The sequence below is a fragment of the Oncorhynchus tshawytscha genome, linkage group LG25 (genome assembly GCF_018296145.1).
Source record: "Oncorhynchus tshawytscha isolate Ot180627B linkage group LG25, Otsh_v2.0, whole genome shotgun sequence".
Lineage (NCBI taxonomy): Eukaryota > Metazoa > Chordata > Actinopteri > Salmoniformes > Salmonidae > Oncorhynchus > Oncorhynchus tshawytscha.
Window position 1 is genome coordinate 35,432,528 of NC_056453.1, and position 21,901 is coordinate 35,454,428.

The 21,901-nt window shown below is 40.6% G+C and overlaps 1 protein-coding gene across 2 annotated transcripts; it reads right to left on the bottom strand.

Annotated features, from left to right (window-relative positions):
• Positions 1 to 1,247: 1,247 nt before the first annotated feature.
• Positions 1,248 to 20,275, bottom strand: LOC112224653 (chitin synthase chs-2). 2 transcript variants are annotated; one of them, XM_024388338.2, is made up of 19 exons: positions 20,142 to 20,275; positions 13,572 to 13,707; positions 12,191 to 12,376; positions 10,551 to 11,632; positions 10,189 to 10,290; positions 9,519 to 9,683; positions 9,192 to 9,339; positions 8,937 to 9,002; positions 8,552 to 8,786; positions 7,979 to 8,179; positions 6,052 to 6,336; positions 4,543 to 4,722; positions 3,884 to 4,394; positions 3,599 to 3,762; positions 3,137 to 3,480; positions 2,770 to 2,880; positions 2,457 to 2,674; positions 2,141 to 2,207; positions 1,248 to 1,918 (listed from the first exon to the last, which is right to left on the bottom strand). In XM_024388338.2, exons 1-19 carry the CDS (start codon positions 20,186 to 20,188, stop codon positions 1,847 to 1,849), a joined length of 4,320 nt encoding a protein of 1,439 aa, XP_024244106.1. In that variant the 5' UTR covers positions 20,189 to 20,275; the 3' UTR covers positions 1,248 to 1,846. The 2 variants fall into 2 exon arrangements, with proteins under 2 accessions (XP_024244106.1, XP_024244107.1); XM_024388339.2 differs by having other exon boundaries at positions 3,599 to 3,759; positions 20,142 to 20,274.
• Between the last annotated feature and the right edge of the window lie 1,626 nt (positions 20,276 to 21,901).

Here is a 21,901-nt window from a genome sequence, read left to right on the forward strand (position 1 = left end):
AACTTAAATGTTTTATTATCATAGCATTTTTGTATGTTCTCTATAGTTATGTACTTGAAATTGTATTAATTAACCAATTCGGCACATTTGGGCAAACTCCTGGCAGACTTGATACAAAATATTGTGCAGTAATGTAATTCTTCACTGGATCAGTATGAAACTTTGCACACACTGCTGCCACCTGGTGGCCGACATCTAAATTACACCTAGACTTCAATCTGAATTTATGGCCTTTCTCTTGCATTTCAAAGATGAAAAATAATAATAATAATAATAATAATCAAATGCATGCTTTTTTGTTTGTATTATCTTATACCAGATCTAATGTGTTAAATTCTCCTACATTAATGTCACATTTCCACAAAGTTCAAAGAGTTTCCTTTCAAATGGTATCAAGAATATGCATATCTTTGCTTAGGGTCCTGAGCTACAGGCAGTTAGATTTGAGTATGTCATTTTAGGCGAAAATTGGGAAAAAAAGGGGGAGGATCCTTAATTAAGGCAAACAGCGCATACTTTTTTTGGAAACTTTTTCTAATCACAGTTGCACACCTCATGTAGTCTAGCCCATAGGCCTATATGTTTTGATAAGGTTTGTATCATAACTAAAGTGGCCAAATAAGCTGGGCATCATTCACAAGTGATAGGCTAATATTTCAATCATCACACTATTCTTGATTTAATCTTGTCTTTACATATACTAAATAAAATGTGTGTGAAATTTGTTTGATTTAGAATGGACCATTATCATGCACCTGTCTCGAAACGTGCAGTGGATGGAGGACGCTTTTCCCGTGGTTCATTTTCATGCCAGCAAGGTATGCTATACTCATGTTTTAAAGAGAAGCAATGTGCCTAGCCTATAGAAAGCTGATCTGATACTCCTCTTTTTAATAGAGGCCGTCACTCTGTTTTCTCACTCAATTGCATAGCCTATAGAAATGTTGCTCAACATGAGCTCATGAAGTGTTTGATTAGATTTTCGATTACATTTGCAGTGATGTCAGAGTGATTAGAGGAACAACAATAGAGTGCTGAGTACCAGGCAGTTAGCAAGTTTCGTAGGCTACTAATGACTAGCAGCAGCATCAGCGCTTGGAGAAGCCTAGTTACAGTGACTATACTGTCACGTGGAATTTGACTACCATCATGACTCGCGACCGTCGGTGTGGCAGTAATACAGTCACCGTAACAGCCCTAATCACCCCATGCATTTGCCATTTAATGTTTTGACTGGTAATACAGTATCTATTAGAAATGTAAATTTTATTTGAGTTCAACATAGGCAGTCATATCATAAATATTGCAGTATAAATACTAATACATTTACTTCATGTTCACAATATGTGTTACATTGTCCGTCTGTGAAAGATTGCAAGACAGTTTTCTTCAGTTGGATAGGTTCAGAGCCATACATTTAGAAAGGTCATTTCGCCTTGAAAAATGGAGGCTCATGTAGTCGTAGAAGCATGCATCCGTGTATGTATATTTCTCTGGATATGTTTAATGATTTTGTTATGTATTAACTGATCATAATATTGTCTGTTTCCCAGTAAGTACATCCAATCAGGCTGAATTACAATATTTTCATTCTATTTTCATTCTTATTATGGCTCATTGTTATTCAATATTGAAACTGTTTTTTTTTATAGAAAACTCAGGCATTGGATAACTATGTTATTGCTAGCAGTAACATTTCATATTTCACTGCTGCAGTATCATAAGTATCATTACTGCTATGTATATCTGAATTATGTTCAAACATAAAGGTGCAAAATACTTCACAAAGCCACTATTTTGTTTCATGGAACACTCAGTAACAACACGCCCGCAAAAAAAGCCAGTTTCACAAGTCATCACTGGTGATCACAAGGCCGTTGGCTATCTGGTTCTGAAGAATCATCCCCTCCTCGTCCTCCTGCACAAGCAACGGAGAGAAATAAAATGATCAACAAGAAGCATTTTCGGTCTTCATAATAATTGTTTTTCAGACGACGTCTAGTAAATCATTTATTGACCTGTTAGATATTCAGTATATCTGCACCATAATTACTCAAATTATTAATAATCTACGATCAGGTAGATGGCGATTAGATGTACTTTATCCTCCTTGTTGTTTGGATTAGCAGAGATCACTCACCTCGTCTTTGGGAATGTAGTCTTTTTCTGTGCTTCTGTACGACACCACGTGGATAAGAGTATAAACTCTGAAAAGAGAAACAACACAGTGTACTTTTAGTGTGATTTCATCAAGACTCATCATAAGATAACTGAAACTAATCACTTGCTTGCATTGAGAGAATGTTTTAAACTGTAATAAGGCGCACAGCATTCTATTTGTCTTTCTGCCTTTTATTTGGACATTTCTGTCCTCTTATGCATGTTTGGAATGGTGATGTTATCATTTTGTTATCATATATCATTTTGTGTTTGAGAAATGAGAAATGTTTGCCCACCTGTGGTAAAGCATAGCCAGGAACTGCACCACTAGAAGCACAGCGAATGACAAGAGGAACATCAGACTGAGAGGCTCCACCTTCAGGTATTCTCCTGATGATGTGCCATTTGGCCAGACTTTCTGAATCTTGATACTAATCACATCATTTCCAATGGCTTGTAAAAAGAAAGTGGCCACAATCCACAAAACGTTGACGATGAAATACAGAAACACTGCCTGTAAAACAACAAATACAAAATATGATCATTCTACGAGCCATGTGTGTTTAATAGAACATAGTAAATAAATAGTATAAAAATAGAAAAGCCCACCTTGTTTCGTAGTGACTTCAGTTCCCTTGTCACTTCCTCTTTATGAGCTTTATCATCAACAATAGGTGCGAGGTATCTCTCAAGCAGTTTCTTCCAAAAGTCGTGTTCATCCTGCCAAAATGCATAGGGAAACATATATGTATATTTGCTCATTTTATTGGAGCACTTTGTTGCTCAACACTGTCTGTTCTTCAGATTATCACTCAAAGGGTCTGGTTCCAGAGTACTCAGTCAACTTATTGCTGAAGTCCATCCCAGGTCACAGATGTAGAGAAGACAATGTCCGGAGCTGCACCAGTAAGACACCAGGCAATACAATATAACATTAAATACAATATGAATGGGTGTGTTTTCACTCAAACATTACCTCAGTGAGTTTCTCCACCTGTGGGGCAATGAGGGTTTTCTCTACAGCTCTTTTTACCCTCCTCTCAAGCCTCTCCATTCGGTTGGTTTTCAGGATCCTCCTGGCAGCCTCGTTAAGGGCGTACTGCAGCTCTTCTAGCTGGCTGTCGCTCAGCACGTCCTCTGGGCCCACTTTGTCCTTCAGCTCTCCGTTCACCGTGTCCGTCAGCATCATCACCAGCTCCTCACACACATCCTCCTGGTTCTTGTTTCTCAGGGTGTAACGGATCTGCTCCTGAAGGTTCCTTTTCAAGTTGGCGTAGGTCAATTTCTTCAGGAACTCTTCCTTGACAGGCTGAACCCAATCTATTGAAAGCAAATTGTGTAGAGGTGCTGTTGATTTATAATTCAACCTGTAGTTACATACTGACTTTTTGTATGTTGTAGGTTACAGCTATATTCTTTCATGTATTGAACCACCTACCACTTTGAGGTACAAATTCTCTTTCTTCCTCGGTGAAGCCGCTATAAAGCGAACCGTCATAAAGCATATTATCATCTTCATCGTCATGGTTATCATCATTGTCATCTTCAATGCTGGAATAGGCGCTCTCCTTTTTAGGAATGCTGTCAAACCTGTCAACACTGCTGTGAACAAGAGGATGAAAAGTTATAACAGGTAACAACAGGCCATCCATTTGATAGACGTTTGTTTTAGACAGTATATGAGCGAGGTCCTTTGGGCCTTTGTGAAATGTTTTGTACATGCCTTGTATCATATTCTAAGTCTTTCTTGGCTCTTTTGCGGTCTAAAAGCTCTGGACTTATTTCCTCACTGTTTTCTTCATTTGGGGCATTGTTTTTCTCTTCCTTGGTGTTGGGCGTCTGTTCATGCACCACTTGCTGGGTGACTTGTATGTTTGGATTGACTGCCTGCTGGAGTTGCTGGAGCATCAAGTTATCAGTCTCTTGGGTGACTTGTAGTTTCATATCCCAACAGCAAAGTTTGCAGTTTCGATCACAGAGAACATTCTGGGTCTTCTTCTGTTCTTTTTCCTTGTTTGTCTCTCGAGTGCCCCATGTGACAATGTGCATGTTCACCAAGGAGTAGATTGTGAGCAAGAGATAGCCACTGGGGATACAGATGAAGTACATCAGACCATAGATGATCATGCTGAACTCCTGGGGGTGAAGGATGGCTGTCACCAGGTACATGGCAGCCATGGAAACCAGGAAGAGGCCAGTTGGGGTGATGAATGTGCCCTGCATAGCCATGTCACCTGGGGAACGCATTAAATTAAATGTGTATCGTAACAGTCTGACTCATTTAACACCAGCCGAAACCCTTTAAAGCTTTATCTTTGCATAAACAACTTGGTTCTGTGTGTTGAGTGAATGATCATGTGAAGAGTCATTGCCAAAGCTTACCGATGATGGCGAAGAATGATGCTAACATCAGAAAGGCGTACAACACACTCATAATAGCTGCAATGGTGATCTGGGTACTTGGTTTTGCCAAAAAACAAATTAACAGGTAGAAAATAGGTGGGATGACTGATATGATGATGGACAGGGTTCCCTCAATTTTGAACACAAACTGAAAAGCACCTAAAGAGGAAGACAGAAAAAAGAGTGAATACCTTCCTGGGATGGAGCTCTGTATATCATAGCACATAAAAACAATACAATTTGACCTCACTTTTATGGTTTTATTGAACCAAAGCAAAAGTCATAACTGATGGGTATACATACTTTATACTGTTTGTCCTTTAGCCCTGTGCCCTAAAATGTGTAGTCATATGTAATGTCGTTCACCCAGCTGGCTCTCTGCCTGACTTTGAGCTTTTGAACTCACTGACATTTCGAAATACTTAACTTGACAATAGAATGTTGTATATCACCCAATCAATAATATAATACTCTTAGCAAAAACATCTATTTTTCATTTACAATCTGTAGAAACTATGAAAATAGAAAGGTTCAGAACTTTTGTGAAACATCACAGCACAGTGGAAAAATATATGGCAGCTAGAAAAAGTGGATGGTCTTCAGAGATAAATGGGAGGGGTTGAGGGAAGCTGAAGGGTGGGACTGGATGGTCTTCAGAGATAAATGGGAGGGGTTGAGGGAAGCTGAAGGGTGGGACTGGATGGTGTTCAGAGATAAATGGGAGGGTTGCGGGAAGCTGAAGGGTGGGACTGGATGGTCTTCAGAGATAAATGGGAGGGGTTGAGGGAAGCTGAAGGGTGGGACTGGATGGTGTTCAGAGATAAATGGGAGGGGTTGAGGGAAGCTGAAGGGTGGGACTGGATGGTGTTCAGAGATAAATGGGAGGGGTTGAGGGAAGCTGAAGGGTGGGACTAAAAACAAACAAAATAAAGCTAATGTCAAATATACTGTGTCCATGATATGTTTATAGTATGAATAAGCTGGAAGTAGAAGCCTAAGTATTTTAGTCCAGTAGTTTACTCCAATTAGGGAGGGGTGGTTGGGTTAGGGGAAAATAATAAAGGAAAATATACACTGTGTATTTTAGGGAAAGGGGGATAACTAGTCAGTTATACAACTGAATGCATTCAACTGAAATGTGTCTTCCGCATTTAACCCAACCCCTGTGAAACAGAGAGGTGCGGGGGGGCTGTCATAATTGACATCCACGTCTTCAGCGCCCGGGGAACAAATATACAGTATTTACAAAAAAATATATATATGGGAGATTGAAAATTATACAGACAATTAGAGTGATAGAAACAACAATCGATCTGCAATATTAAAGCTGATATACACCTTAATAAAAATAAAATATATAACAACTTGACTTAAGGGAAAATGTGGCACTTCAGTTCTAGTTACTCTAGGTCGTATAATGAGTATTGGTTAACAACATATAGACATAAAAGAGTGCGAACAATGAACAAGAATGAACAGAACAGGTACCTGCTATCATCAGAGACACAGAGGCAGGGCCGAGAATGGAGGAGCTGACAGTAAATATCTGGTAGAAGATGTACAGTCTGGAGATGGAAGAGTTCCTCTTGACCGTCTCATTGCCACTGTGCAGGAGGTCCAGGGTGTTGGCCAGAGTAGACGGCCCCCAGCGCCGCCTCTGGTTGTAAAACTCTTTGAACTCCTGAGGGGAGTTGGTGTAGGCGTCAGACGCAGCGTTGTACTCCACTCTCCAGCCCTGCTGGAGGAGCAGGGTGCAAAGCCAGCGGTCCTCACCTGGCCAGCAGGAAAAGGGAAGATTCAAGGAGGTGAATAGACTTATCAGGTCCTAGGACAGCTGCACACTTAGTGATTATCTCTAGGGAACACTTAATGAGCCAGTAAATATGTATACTCAGCAAAAAAACAAAACGTCCTCTCACTATCAACTGCGTTTATTTTCAGAAAACTTAACACGTGTACATATTTGTATGAACATAACAAGTTTCAACAACTGAGACATAAACTGAACAAGTTCCACAGACATGTGACTAACAGAAATGGAATAATGTTTCCCTGAACGAAGGGGGGTCAAAATCAAAAGTAACAGTCAGTATCTGGTGTGACCACCAGCTGCATTAAGTACTGCAGTGCATCTCCTCCTCATGGACTGCACCAGATTTGCAGGTTCTTGCTATGAGATGTTACCCCACTCTTCCACCAAGGCATCTGCAAGTTCCTGGACATTTCTGGGGGGAATGACCCTAGCCCTCACCATCCGATCCAACAGGTACCAAACGTGCTCAATGTATTGAAATCCGGGCTCTTCGCTGGCCATGGCAGAACACTGACATTCCTGTCTTGCAGGAAATCATGCACAGAACGAGCAGTATCGTTGGTGGCATTTTCATGCTGGAGGGTCATGTCAGGATGAGCCTGCAGGAAGGGGAACACATGAGGGATGAGGATGTCTTCCCTGTAACGCACAGCGTTGCGATTGCCTGCAATGACAACAAGCTCAGTCCGATGCTGCTGTGACACACCGCCCCAGACCATGACGGACCCTCCACCTCCAAATCGATCCCGCTCCAGAGTACAGGCCTCGGTGTAACACTTATTCCTTCGACAATAAACGCGAATCCAACCAACCACCAACCACCTGCCTTACAACAGGCCTAAAAGCCCTCCGTCCAGCCTCTCTCAGCCTATTGCGGACAGTCTGAGCACTGATGGAGAGATTGAGCGTTCCTGGTGTAACTCGGACAGTTGTTGTTGACATCCTGTACCTGTCCCGCAGGTGTGATGTTCGAATGTACCGATCCTGTGCAGGTGTTGTTACACGTGGTCTGCCAATGCGAGGACGATCAGCTGTCCGCCCTGTCTCCCTGTAGCGCTGTCTTGGGCGTCTCACAGTACGGACATTGCAATTTATTGCCCTGGCCACATCTGCAGTCCTCATGCCTCCTTGCAGCATGCTTAAGGCACGTTCACACATTTGAGCATTGACCCTGGGCATCTTTCTTTTTGTGTTTTTCAGAGTCAGTAGAAAGGCCTCTTTAGTGTCCTAAGCTTTCATAACTGTGACCTTAATTACCTACCGTCTGTAAGCTGTTAGTGTCTTAATGACCATTCCACATGTGCATGTTCATTAATTGTTTATGGTTCATTGAACAAGAATGGGAAACAGTGTTTAAACCCTTTACAATGAAGGTCTGTGAAGTTATTTGGATTTTTATAAATTATCTTAAGTCAGGGTCCTGAAAAAGAGACATTTCTTTTTTTGCTGAGTTTATGTCACCCTTGGTCTATTGAAGCCAACATAAATAGCTCAATGAACTGTGATAAAACGTTCTATGAACCTCCTGTTGTATAATCTAATACTCCAGTTTCATATACTGAAAACCAAGTGCTGTTGATGGGAGAATAAGGAAGTAGTCACCTTGATCATATTGAACATACTCAGAGGCTCTAGTTGCAGTGGTGGTGTATCTCTTGAGCACGTTGTCATCCATCAGAGCTGATCCCCTGAACAAGCTGAAGCATCCAGGACTGCAGAGGACTGAACCAAACACGTGCTCAGCTGTTTTCTGGAGCCAGTGACCAACAGCATACTCAAATTTCTGATACCACACCATTGGACCTAAAATAGAAATCAATGCATGTCAGTTCAGTTATACTGTAGCGGTAGACATGTTGATATATTATCTCTCAGTGGTTATGGTTGGAATTGGATTAGGGGCTCCGTATCGTGGAAGTATCGCAGAAGATCCGCGATAAAATGTCAACTTAATTTCCGATTGAGTCGACATATGCAACGTTTACAGTGGGATGCAGTCTCCGCGAACGCAGGAACATTGCCTTTACATTTCACTCAGCTACAACGCGGATCTTTCGCAACGCTTCTGTGATACGGATAGATGCACTTGAAATATACAGAATGCTGGACATAGCCATGTCTGAGTGGATCCCCTAACTCTTTGGTAAAGGGTGTATCAACATCAGCTCTACTCACCCATTCCTGTAGGGTGGATTCGTCCGCATGCAGCACCCACATTGCAGTACTTCCGAAGTCGGTCCACCAGTAATATCAGAGCTGCGGGGTGGAAGTCTGTGTCTCCATCCAGGGCCATGATGTAGGTATTGTCATCAGAGATGTGTTTTCTCTTACTGTCATTGTCATGCTGAGGCAACAGGAAACTCTCCCCATCCAGTGATATGAGACTGGCACGGCAAGGATTATTCTGTCTCTGTAGAAGACAAATACAAAAAAATCATACACATTCATTTAGAGAAACCATGGAACTATGGCTCGCTACTGATTTTTCATATTTACAGATCAGCTGTATTGTGGGGATAAAGGCAATAACATGGAAATTAGCATTAAATATATTACATACCGTTATCTTTTGAGGATTCTTGACATTGTATCCTTTCCATCCAAGCAGATAGTAGAGGTACATGATCTGAAAGACATGTCAGATGCAAACTTATAACCATTTCATTTTCCTCAAGTGTGTTCATACTAAAACCAAAAAAAGCAATTACAATATATTTATGTTCTTCAAGAAAAGTCATTAAAGTATGTTTAAAGAACGTAGGTTAACAGTGGTGAAATCATGGAATACAGTAATATTGAAAATCATCCTACCCACCTGTGACCATCTCTTCTTGTTTCTGATTAGCTGTTTGTCTTTCAAATGGAAATACAGCATGTTTCCTTCTGGCATCACAAACATTAATCGCCCACCATAAGGAGTCTCAATAATTGACACATCATCGGGCTCCTTATTGGTGAATACCCTGAAATACACAAACATTCCAGATTCATTATGAAACAGTTGGCAGTCTTTTGGATTGATAGAATTCCACCATTTATAGTGAATGCATCTTAAAGTAGAGCTTGCTTGTGCTCATTAACTGGCACTTGGTCTGGTTTTTATAGGGAGTAAAGTGCAAAGAAAAACCAAATGTCCACTTACCTGTAAACCTCTATGACCACATGAATGAGATCGGTCACATATTCGTTGATAAACTTTTTGTCCGTCTCTTTGTCTATCATGAATGCGTCATCTACAAATATGTGGCATTCAAAGTCAAAAACATCTTTATGTTCCTCTTTTGGGTCACCTCTGTACCGGTCCAACCTGAAACCATCAAGACACATGTTAAGAGAACATCCTATTTTTATGCAAAACATTATAGTAATTACCTCCTTATCATTCATTGTATTTTGTCAAAGTCTGTTGGTCCTGTACACGCTAAGGTTATAGAACTGATGTGGAACGCATTTCACACAATGGTTGTGATATAACTGATATTTTGGTAATACAATGGAGAGTTTGTCTGTATCAATATGTTTACACAACCATTTTACAGTGTCTCCACAACGCTTGTGTAATTATGTTTGTGCAGAAAAACTCTATCACAACAAGTGACAAATGTGTTACATGGCTACATGAGTTATACAACTTGAGTGCGGTGTGTACGGTGTCATTGTCTTGTGTTGTATACAAGAGGTCTCTGCTTCACACACTCACACACACACACTCATTCACACACACTAACATTGTACATTTATATGAAATAACTTTTCAGGGCTAGAAATATTTAAATATCAAACACAGTCAGCAAAAGTGATAAGCACAATACCTGAACATGGATGTGAGGATCTTCAACATCTCGTCATAGGTCTCATGCCACATTGTTGCACAGAGGTAAATGACACAATTCTCCACGTCGTCAACAACACTACTGTAGAATGAAAAACATGGGGAAAGTATGAGAACATGTTTGGATGGAGGAGAGAGAGCCATTTCTAAACATGTTTGAATGCAGAGTGATCAGAGTTAATGTCAGTAAGTGTATTTCAGCACACTACCACTAAGACTCTTTCTTATATAGTGCACTGTCGGCAAAACTCAACAATTACTGAATAAATGTCTATTTGCACTGTTGCAATGTGAAGTCTTAAACCATGTGGACTTTTAATCAATTAAATAGCAAAGTCTTGCCTCTCCTGGTTCCTCGTTTGCACAACCTTCATCTTGGTGTTCAGAAGCAGAGACAGGTCAATGAAGGCAGATTCATAGAGGCGTCGTACAAACAGCTCAGTTGTGCGTTCGATCCTCTGGACCTTGAAGTTCCACACGTAGTAGGTGCATGTGATGAGCCCGAGCCACATGCAAATGCCCTCCAGCGCAAGTAGGGAGAAAGGCCAGGTCCAGTAATGGCTACTCAAAGAAGTCCTGCAGATGCTCTTTGTGAGCTCCAGCATCACGACTGTGCTGGTGTTCTTGGTGCTCAGGTCAACTAGGCTCGAGCAAAAGTCTATGATAGAAGTTGTGTCGGCCCCAGCTAGGTATTGAGATTGCGTTAGGAAAAGGATCATGCCGAGAATGAGAACAGCGGGCCCGGTAAAACAGACAGGGAAGGCGAAGCTCATTCGCACAGAGTGGATCTTACAAGCCACCACCCCAAACCAATGGCATGCAGCAGAGAAAAAGGCTTGAAGGAAGAGTACAGTAAGACCAATATCAAGTGTCTCTCTATGCCTTGCAATTGTACTTTCATCTTCATCGGCCTTAGGGGTGAAATCAAAATCTGACCATACAATGTTTTCCTGTATCAATACATGGTAGATGAGGTACACAGCAGCAATGACTACAACCCTTAGAAGACTCGATATCACAAATACAAAGTCTCTGAAGGTGTCCAACTCAGCCAGCATTTCTTGCATGTTGTTGCTCGCCTGCACTGGGTTTTCCCACCAGTTCAGAGAAACCAAAAAAGATGCAAAAACTGCAATGCCAACATACCAATAACAGTCGTTCTCCTGGCCTGATACAAAAGAGGTTACCCGGACGTAATAGTCTGCTCCAAGGAGAAAGTAGCCGGTCAGGACAAGCATAAGAGAACAAATGGGGAAGATGATCTTCCAGTTCTCTCTCTGCAGACGAAATACAATCTGTAGGACTGAGGAAAGCATGCAGACTCCCCCGGAGATAAAGAGGTTTGTCAGCACGTCAAACTGGGGCATCACCACCAGCACCAGGATGGAGGTCCCAAGAGACACCAAGCATTCAATCCCACACACCTGAAAAATACACATTTAAGTTTATATTGACAGCATGCGGTGTTGGGGAAGCTACTCTGAAAATATAGTTTACCAGGCTACCAATTACTTCACACTGGAAGAAGAGAAGCAACACTAAAGCTACCCTTAAAAAAGTGAAGTTACTTTGAAAAAGGAGTTCACTAAATCCAAACTACTTCATGAAATATTATCATATGTAAATCTGAAATTTCATAGACTACAAATTGCAAGGTCAGATTACTTTGCGGTCATACGTTAACAGAATGTTTAATCTAGTCTATTTAACACAGACACAATGTTTCAAGTGAGAATTAGGCAGGTATGATGCCGAAAAATTCTTGCCTACTTCTCCACTATTTTCTTTTCTTTTTCCAGAAAAACAGCAGTATGTAGTTCCAGTAGTTAGCTACACCGCTACATGGTGAGAATATAACTAACTACTGAAAATACTGCATAGATTAGAAATGAATTCCCCAACACTGACAGCAAGAAATTTGAGCAGCAATTAAGACATACAAAGATCACCAAGAAGTCAAATTGTATAATATTTCAACTTACAATTCCCATAGTTCTCATGTTTGGTGGGACGAAGTTCTTGAAAGCGCATTTCCACAGTGACTTGAGGAACACGAGCAGGTTGGGCATCACCAAACAGCCCACCAGCATGAGCATGTAATATTGTCTTTCCTTGGAAGTCCTAGTCGATGTGGGGCTTGAGAGTGTGGAGAGAACCAGTAGAGAGCCCTGGTGGGTTAGATGTAAACACAATTGACATCAGACTCCTAATATTATAGCATCTAAGATTCATTCATTTAAACACTGATCTACATAATGAGTGTGAACAATTCCTTCATAGTGTTAGCAGTGTTTGTGTTAGAGAGAAGAAGAAAAAAACAGATGGGAGAGTACTAGGGTGTCTAGGGTGTCAACCTGGTCTCAGAGCATTTCGTATTATTCTGTACAAAAATCTGAGGCCCCATTTAGTATGATATTTTATGTTTTGTATGGTGTGAATTAATTTGTGGATGTCCATCACCCATTTGGTATGATATGTTCCGAATTACAATTCGCAGATTTGTGATTTGTCTCATAAAGAACCCATTCCCCTTCCCTTGTATACTATTCATCAATGCTGAGTTGTGGAAATGTATCTGATATGGTATGGATTCTATATATCTATTATAAGATGACATCCCAGGAGGTATTATGCTTGATCCAGTAGTTTCCAGGTTCATGGTGCTGGGGTCAATGCTAGATGTGATACAGTTTATGTGAAATTGATGTCAAGGGCCTCCCGAGTGGCACAGTGGTCTAAGGCACTGCATCGCAGTTGCTAGCTGTGCCACTAGAGATCCTGGTTCGAGTCCAGGCTCTGTCATAGCCGGCCGTAACCGGGAGACACATGGGGCGGCGCACAATTTGCCCAGCATCGTATGGGTTAGGGGAGGGTTTGGCTGGCAGGGATGTCCTTGTCCCATCTCACTCTAGTGACTCCTGTGGCGGGCCAGGCGCATGCACGCTGACACGGTCGCCAGGTTTACGGTGTTTTCTCTAACACATTGGTGTGGCTGGCTTCTGGGTTAAGGGGGCATTGTGTCAAGAAGCAGTGCGGCTTATGAGGACGTATGGCTCTTGACCTTTGCCTCTCCCGAGTCTGTACGGGAGTTGCAGTGATGAGAGAAGACAGTAACTACCAATTTGATACCACGAAATTGGGGAGAAAAAAGGGGTAAAAATAAAATAAATTGATGTCAAAAGTTGACATTTCTTTTGCATTTTATCTTACACACCGCACACTTAACCTAATTGTCATAACCTGTTACGTTAATTATCCTAACCTGCTGCGTAAGTTCTCCTCACCTGTTATAAAAAGTCAATTCTGACATAAGATGTATCCTGTCTACACTAAACTGGGTGCTGGTCCCTCATTTTGGCTCACCTTGCTGATGACAGCACTGGACAGGACCATTATCCCCACGAACGCTGCCACCAGGTGCTGGAACAACTCAAAGCATCTTCTCTTCTCCTCTTTCTCAGCACCAATGGGATTTAACTGGAATGGATCCCAGGTGTCTCTGTGATAGTATCAAACACAATTTCAAACAGTTTGTTAAAACTGTTTATTACTGTTTAATAAACCGTCCTTAAAATAATAACTTACAGTCTTTATAAACCCTTTATAAAGTGTAGCTGTATAGAGTGTTACTGTAATGTCTGACTTGAAGATATGTTATATCCAGTGATGGGAGGGTACAGATGTAGGATCTTAATTTTCTCACAGCAAGAAAATAATCCAGCATCAACAGGAAATATGAATTATTGTGTGGACTAGAATTAACGTTATAAAAACATTTTATGGGTTGATACATTTCTTTTTTTTACAAACTTTAGAAGCCTTTGCATTTCCTACTGTGCATGACATTTTCTGCACAACAGGGTAATCTAATTAAGATCCTACACCTGTAAATTATTTTAGTAGTTCATCATTGGGTCAAAGGAAGTAAGTCACAAGTGACATCATATAACATCCATTATAAACTGGGTGGTTCGAGCCCTGAATGCTGATTGGCTGACAGCCGTGGCATATCAGACCATATACCACGGGTATGATAAAACATTTATTTTTACTGCCCTTTTACTGCTCTAATGTTGGCAACCTGTTTATAATAGCAATAAGGAGCCTCAGTGTTTATGGGTGTCAGGGAAAGGTGACACTAAATGAGCCACTATTGAATCACTAGAATTGTAAATGAAACTGCTAATTGGGTGCAGTAGGTTCTGACAATGTCATATCCATGAATGATGCCCAGTCGGTCTGTATTCAGACAGCCAGTCTTACCTTATCTAATGAGCTTTGGCTTTGACATAACTATGGCGCCAGTATAAGCACCCAAACGCACCCAACCCAATTGTGACCAGCCCTACATGGTGAATCGCCCTAATTAAGATATGACCATTATCCATTATATCAACCTTATGTAAACAACCTCATGCCCACCAGGTTTACTGAATAAAAATGAATTGAACGAGGGGACAAAATGCTGATGGTGTTATCTCAAATAATTGATCTGAATAGACTGTTGATGATGTTCTAGATCAGTGGTTCTCAACCTATCCACAGGGGGTAGTTGGAAGACCCATAACACTGTAACACTTTGAATTTCTCCAAACACAAACAAGCTAGAGGGATGAAACACAGTACATGCACATTTGGGTTGTCTCCTTCCTTGTTAAGTCACAGACAAATGTTTCACTATTTGCATGTTTTATGGACACATATTAGTTTTTTAGGGGTGAAATGATTTTTACTTACTGCCCTGAGAATTCATTCCCAATAATTCAAACTAGCATAATTTTTATCACTATATAGTGGGGCAAAAAAGTATTTAGTCAGCCACCAATTGTGCAAGTTCTCCCACTTAAAAAGATGAGAGAGGCCTGTAATTTTCATCATAGGTACAATTCAACTATGAAAGACAAAATGAGAAAAAAAATCCAGAAAATCACATTGTAGGATTTTTAATGAATTTATTTGCAAATTATGGTGGAAAATAAGTATTTGGTCAATAACAAAAGTTTATCTCAATACTTTGTTATATACCCTTTGTTGGTAATGACAGAGGTCAAACTGTAAGTCTTCACAAGGTTTTCACACACTGTTGCTGGTATTTTGGCCCATTCCTCCATGCAGATCTCCTCTAGAGCAGTGATGTTTTGGGGCTGTTGCTGGGCAACACGGACTTTCAACTCCCTCCAAAGATTTTCTATGGGGTTGAGATCTGGAGACTGGCTAGGCCACTCCAGGACCTTGAAATGCTTCTTACGAAGACACCCCTTCGTTGCCTGGGCGGTGTGTTTGGGATCATTGTCATGCTGAAAGACCCAGCCACGTTTCATCTTCAATGCCCTTGCTGATAGAAGGAGGTTTTCACTCAAAATCTCATGATACATGGCCCCATTCATTCTTTCCTTTACACGGATCAGTCGTCCTGGTCCCTTTGCAGAAAAACATCCCCAAAGCATGATGTTTCCACCCCCATGCTTCACAGTAGGTAGGGTGTTCTTTGGATGCAACTCAGCATTCTTTGTCCTCCAAACACGACGAGTTGAGTTTTTACCAAAAAGTTATATTTTGGTTTCATCTGACCATATGACATTCTCCCAATCTTCTTCTGGATCGTCCAAATGCTCTCTAGCAAACTTCAGATGGGCCTGGACATGTACTGGCTTAAGCAGGGGGACACGTCTGGCACTGCAGGATTTGAGTCCCTGGCGGTGTAGTGTGTTACTGATGGTAGGATTTGTTACTTTGGTCCCAGCTCTCTGCAGGTCATTCGCTAGGTCCCCCCGTGTGGTTATGGAATTTTTGCTCACCGTTCTTGCGATCATTTTGACCCCACGGGGTGAGATCTTGTGTGGAGCCCCAGATCGAGGGAGATTATCAGTGGTCTTGTATGTCTTCCATTTCCTAATAATTGCTCCCACAGTTGATTTCTTCAAACCAAGCTGCTTACCTATTGCAGATTCAGTCTTCCCAGCCTGGTGCAGGTCTACAATTTTGTTTCTGGTGTCCTTTGACAGCTCTTTGTTCTTGGCCATAGTGGAGTTTTGAGTGTGACTGTTTGAGGTTGTGGACAGGTGTCTTTTATACTGATAACAAGTTCAAACAGGTGCCATTAATACAGGTAATGAGTGGAGGACAGAGTAGCCTCTTAAAGAAGAAGTTACAGGTCTGTGAGAGCCAGAAATCTTGCTTGTTTGTAGGTGACCAAATACTTATTTTCCACCATAATTTGCAAATAAATTCATAAAAAATCCTACAATGTTATTTTCTGGATTTTTTTTCTAATTTTGTCTGTCATAGTTGAAGTGTACCTATGATGAAAATTACAGGCCTCTCTCATCTTTTTAAGTGGGAGAACTTGCACAATTGGTGGCTGACTAAATACTTTTTTGCCCCACTGTACACTACCAGTCAAAGGTTTAGAACACCTACTCATTCAAGGGTTTTTCTTTATTTTTACTATTTTCTACATTGTAGAATAATAGTTAAGACATCAAAACTATGTAGTATGTAGTAACCAAAAAGGTGTTAAACAAATCCAAATATATTTTATATTTGAGACTCTTCAAATAGCCACCCTTGCCTTGATGACAGCTTTGCACACTCTATTTGGATTTTTTTAAATACCTTTTTTGGTTACTACATAAATCCATATGTGTTATTTCATAGTTTTGATGTATTCACTGTTATTCTACAATGTAGTAAATGGTAAAAATAAAGAAAAACACTTGAATGAGTAGATGTTCTAAAACTTGATCGGTAGTGTAGAGTATGTTGGCTAAACTTTGACATGAATGACGTTGTCACTAATTTTGTCTGTTGCTAAGCACATGAGGTTTTGTCATGGTAGCTAGGTTGGGGGCAATTGTAAAGTAGTTTTAAAATTACCCTGGGCCAAGCAGCCAAATTATGAAAACAAGTGATTTTAAGATTGTATGAATAATACATGAAATGTACAAATACTAACTTTAAATAGCATTGAGGTCCTGTAGAGTGCCAAAGAATTTGTAAACCGATATCATTTGGGCACCATCAGACTATTCAGATGTTTTGAGAAGAACCAAATGGCCATGCACAAACATGGGTGTTTCTGTAATTATTGGTTAAGTACATAGAAATACTAATATTCCTAGCAAAATTGTTACATATGATGATTCATGAACATGAATGTTTTTGAAGTTAAGTACATTTGGTTTATTTTTGGGGTGTCACATTTGACCCCAACTACTGTTAGAATTGCCCGTGCCACGGGGAAAATTTAACGTCCAGTATTTTCGGATTCAAATCGATATTGTGATCCGACCATCTTACGTACATACAGTGCCTTGCGAAAGTATTCGGCCCCTTTGAACTTTGCGAACTTTTGCCACATTTCAGGCTTCAAACATAAAGATATAAAACTGTATTTTTTTGTGAAGAATCAACAACAAGTGGGACACAATAATGAAGTGGAACGACATTTACTGGATATTTCAAACTTTTTTAACAAATCAAAAACTGAAAAATTGGGCGTGCAAAATTATTCAGCCCCCTTAAGTTAATACTTTGTAGCGCCACCTTTTGCTGTGATTACAGCTGTAAGTCGCTTGGGGTATGTCTCTATCAGTTTTGCACATCGAGAGACTGAAATTTTTTCCCATTCCTCCTTGTAAAACAGCTCGAGTTCAGTGAGGTTGGATGGAGAGCATTTGTGAACAGCAGTTTTCAGTTCTTTCCACAGATTCTCGATTGGATTCAGGTCTGGACTTTGACTTGGCCATTCTAACACCTGGATATGTTTGTTTTTGAACCATTCCATTGTAGATTTTGCTTTATGTTTTGGATCATTGTCTTGTTGGAAGACAAATCTCCGTCCCAGTCTCAGGTCTTTTGCAGACTCCATCAGGTTTTCTTCCAGAATGGTCCTGTATTTGGCTCCATCCATCTTCCCATCAATTTTAACCATCTTCCCTGTCCCTGCTGAAGAAAAGCAGGCCCAAACCATGATGCTGCCACCACCATGTTTGACAGTGGGGATAGGGTGTTCAGGGTGATGGGCTGTGTTGCTTTTACGCCAAACATAACGTTTTGCATCGTTGCCAAAAAGTTCAATTTTGGTTTCATCTGACCAGAGCACCTTCTTCCACATGTTTGGTGTGTCTTCCAGGTGGCTTGTGGCAAACTTTAAATGACACTTTTTATGGATATCTTTAAGAAATGGCTTTCTTCTTGCCACTCTTCCATAAAGGCCAGATTTGTGCAATATACGACTGATTGTTGTCCTATGGACAGAGTCTCCCACCTCAGCTGTAGATCTCTGCAGTTCATCCAGAGTGATCATGGGCCTCTTGGCTGCATCTCTGATCAGTCTTCTCCTTGTATGAGCTGAAAGTTTAGAGGGACGGCCAGGTCTTGGTAGATTTGCAGTGGTCTGATACTCCTTCCATTTCAATATTATCGCTTGCACAGTGCTCCTTGGGATGTTTAAAGCTTGGGAAATCTTTTTGTATCCAAATCCGGCTTTAAACTTCTTCACAACAGTATCTCGGACCTGCCTGGTGTGTTCCTTGTTCTTCACGATGCTCTTTGCGCTTTTAACGGACCTCTGAGACTATCACAGTGCAGGTGCATTTATACGGAGACTTGATTACACACAGGTGGATTGTATTTATCATCATTAGTCATTTAGGTCAACATTGGATCATTCAGAGATCCTCACTGAACTTCTGGAGAGAGTTTGCTGCACTGAAAGTAAAGGGGCTGAATAATTTTGCGCGCCCAATTTTTCAGTTTTTGATTTATTAAAAAAGTTTGAAATATCCAATAAATGTCGTTCCACTTCATGATTGTGTCCCACTTGTTGTTGATTCTTCACAAAAAAATACAGTTTTATATCTTTATGTTTGAAGCCTGAAATGTGGCAAAAGGTCGCAAAGTTCAAGGGGGCCGAATACTTTCGCAAGGCACTGTACCTATAAATGGTATGAATGATTAGGAGACATATGTACCTGTCTTATATCAAAACATGACTGGCCTAGTTCAAGTGGTCTCTGAGCAATAGAGTAAAATAGAAACATTTCCTCCAGTTTTCCCTACTTCAGGCAGAGCAAAATGTAGTTGTGGGTAGTTACCAGAAAGTATTGCGAACCCCTGTTTTTTTAGACGGATAGTATTAGACAAAAGAATCCACATATTCGGTCATTTAAAAAAGATATATCAAATAAAATTGTATTGGTCACATGCACATATTTAGTAGATGTTATTGCGCGTGAAACGACATGCTTGTGTTCCTAGCTCCAACAGTGCAGTCGTATCTAACAATGATATATTTAAAACTTTTCATCTATTGATCAGTTTACATACCTATAATTGCATGCTATTATTGATCCTAAAGCATGAAATCATTACAATGCATCTATCATGCTCATTCTAATGTCTCAAAACACTTATTCTAAGCAAATAATGTCTGTAGTCATTTAACAAATATTATATTGTAAGATGTTAGTGGTGTTTTAATTCCTATTAAACGGCTTTCTTTCAATATAACAATGTCAGTATTGATCTAATATCTATTATTCTAACACTATATCCTCCGTAGAGTAATAGATTAATTATAACAGCTTCTAGTGACATCTCACACACTGCCGAGGAAAGTCCCAATATTATCAGAGCAGCGGCCCGCGTTAAGGAGTTCAACTTTGCTTCCTTATATTGTGTATCTTCAAAACTAAATTCTCATTAGTTTCCCAATAATGGTAAATGATATCTACCGTAGTACATAGTATCGTTGTATCATGATATAGTTCTATTACTTATATTTAGTGTCATTTCAGTATTGGTGGAATATTTTTCCATGTCTACAGTGCTAATTCTTTTCAAGATCAGGCCCTGTGAATCCTAACAGTTTTGATCGAAATGATTCTCACGTGAAACTGAATTAAATTATTTTTGATTAATAAAACTAACCTGTGCCTTCCTTCCCTTTTCCTCCCTCTGAATTTGAGCTCCTCCATGTTTCACTGTCCTCAGTGGTACAGCTTAGTGGTCCTAAGTGCTAGTCCATTTGCTGAGGCACTAAGGTATTGGCATGCGTCAGTTCACTTTAATCAGCTACCACTATTTGAGATGCCTCTGGCCCTCCCTCTTTTATTGTCCTTTCACCCATAAAGAGGTACAAGGATCATCCATAATACGTAACACTTTAACATCTTTATTGTCTCTCACGGAAATGAATGAACATTTTGAGGTATCTTTTTGCTTACCTTTATGACAATTGACATCATTTACATACTGTACAAACTTAACCACCTATATACTTGATATTCTGGTTCTATCATTACAGAACATAAATTAACAGGTTTTCAATGCAAGGTCATAGCATGATGAAGGACCTCATAGATAAATACCCACCACACTCAAACTTAACACCTTGAGATATGATTTTGCTTTGAGGACCATTTTGAAAATGCTTTTAGATTACAAATGATGAATTTGTTCAAAGACTCCCTCAGTATACAAAGATCCTCCATTTGTACTACAGTATATCTACAAAAATAAGACACACAAATCTCCACTGGATGAGGAGCTTAGTAACTCCAATGACTTAAGACAGAATTCAGATATATTTTTTTTCCTTGTTCATGTGTCGATTGTTCCATTTTTATCCACCAAGAATGTAGGTAGACTTTGGTTTCATAAGGAAGTGAATATCTTTTTTATTTCACAAAAACAATTGAAGTTATTTTAGAAATGTATAGCCTTGTTTATACGTGGTGCTAACATGCATCTTTGTCCTGATCTTGTACACATTCAGAGAAATACAGTAGGTCTACACATGGTATTAAAATGTGTCTCTTATCTGTCGACTTTGCCCCCATTGTGACCACTTTTCCTGGTCCCTCACTGTATGCAAATTATTTGACGGCTATTCTATCAAAATAATATTTATTTATTTATTTTAAGACACATATTGATGCCATGAGCCATAAAGGTTTACTTTAATCAGCTAACACAATTTAAGATTCCTCAGGCCCTCCCTCTTTTCCAGTCCCTTCACCCATAAAGAGGTACAAGGATCATCCACAATATGTATGTCATGACTTCCGCCGAAGTCGGTTCCTCTCCTTGTTTGGGTGGCGTTTGGCGGTCGACGTCACCGGTCTTCTAGCCATTGCCGATCCACCTTTAATTTTCCATTTGTTTTGTCTTGTTTTCCCACACACCTGGTTTACATTCCCTCATTACTTGTCGTGTATCTGTTCCCCCCATGTCTGTGTGTGGAATTGTTTGTTGTAAAGTGTTTGTGCACTTCTGACTGGTTCGTGACTGGTTATTTTGTACCCATATTTTGTTGTTCTGGGTGCCGTTGGTTTTGCTTACTAAACTGCTCCGGTTATTACCCAGTTCTGCTCTCCTGCGCCTGACATCCTTGCAGCCAGACATGCACCTCTTATAGAATTCCACACCCGAATATGGAGTCAGCAGGTGCAGGTGCCCCTGGTATAGGGGTCGAGGAGCACATCCGGGAGCACGCGGCGATGCTCCACCATCATGGCGCCGCCACGGACCGCATCGTCCAAACCATGGACCGCTGGGAGAGACAGGGAGTTCCTCCAGCGCCTCCACCAGCACAACCGGGGTCTCCACTACTCGCTTCCCCCTGCACCCGGTCCCAGTGGGATTCGTCTCGCCCTTCCCCTGGTGTACGATGGGACGGCGGCACGCTG

Excerpts from the sequence above, each read along its gene's own strand:
- LOC112224653 (XM_024388338.2), bottom strand. The coding sequence starts at position 20,188 with ATGGAGGAGCTCAAATTCAGAGGGAGGAAAAGGGAAGGAAGGCACAG. Across the intron at positions 10,291-10,550 it reads CAAACGAGGAACCAGGAGAG|TAGTGTTGTTGACGACGTGG; the intron begins GCAAGACTTTGC and ends TTCATTCTACAG. Across the intron at positions 2,881-3,136 it reads AGGTGGAGAAACTCACTGAG|GATGAACACGACTTTTGGAA; the intron begins GTAATGTTTGAG and ends GCATTTTGGCAG.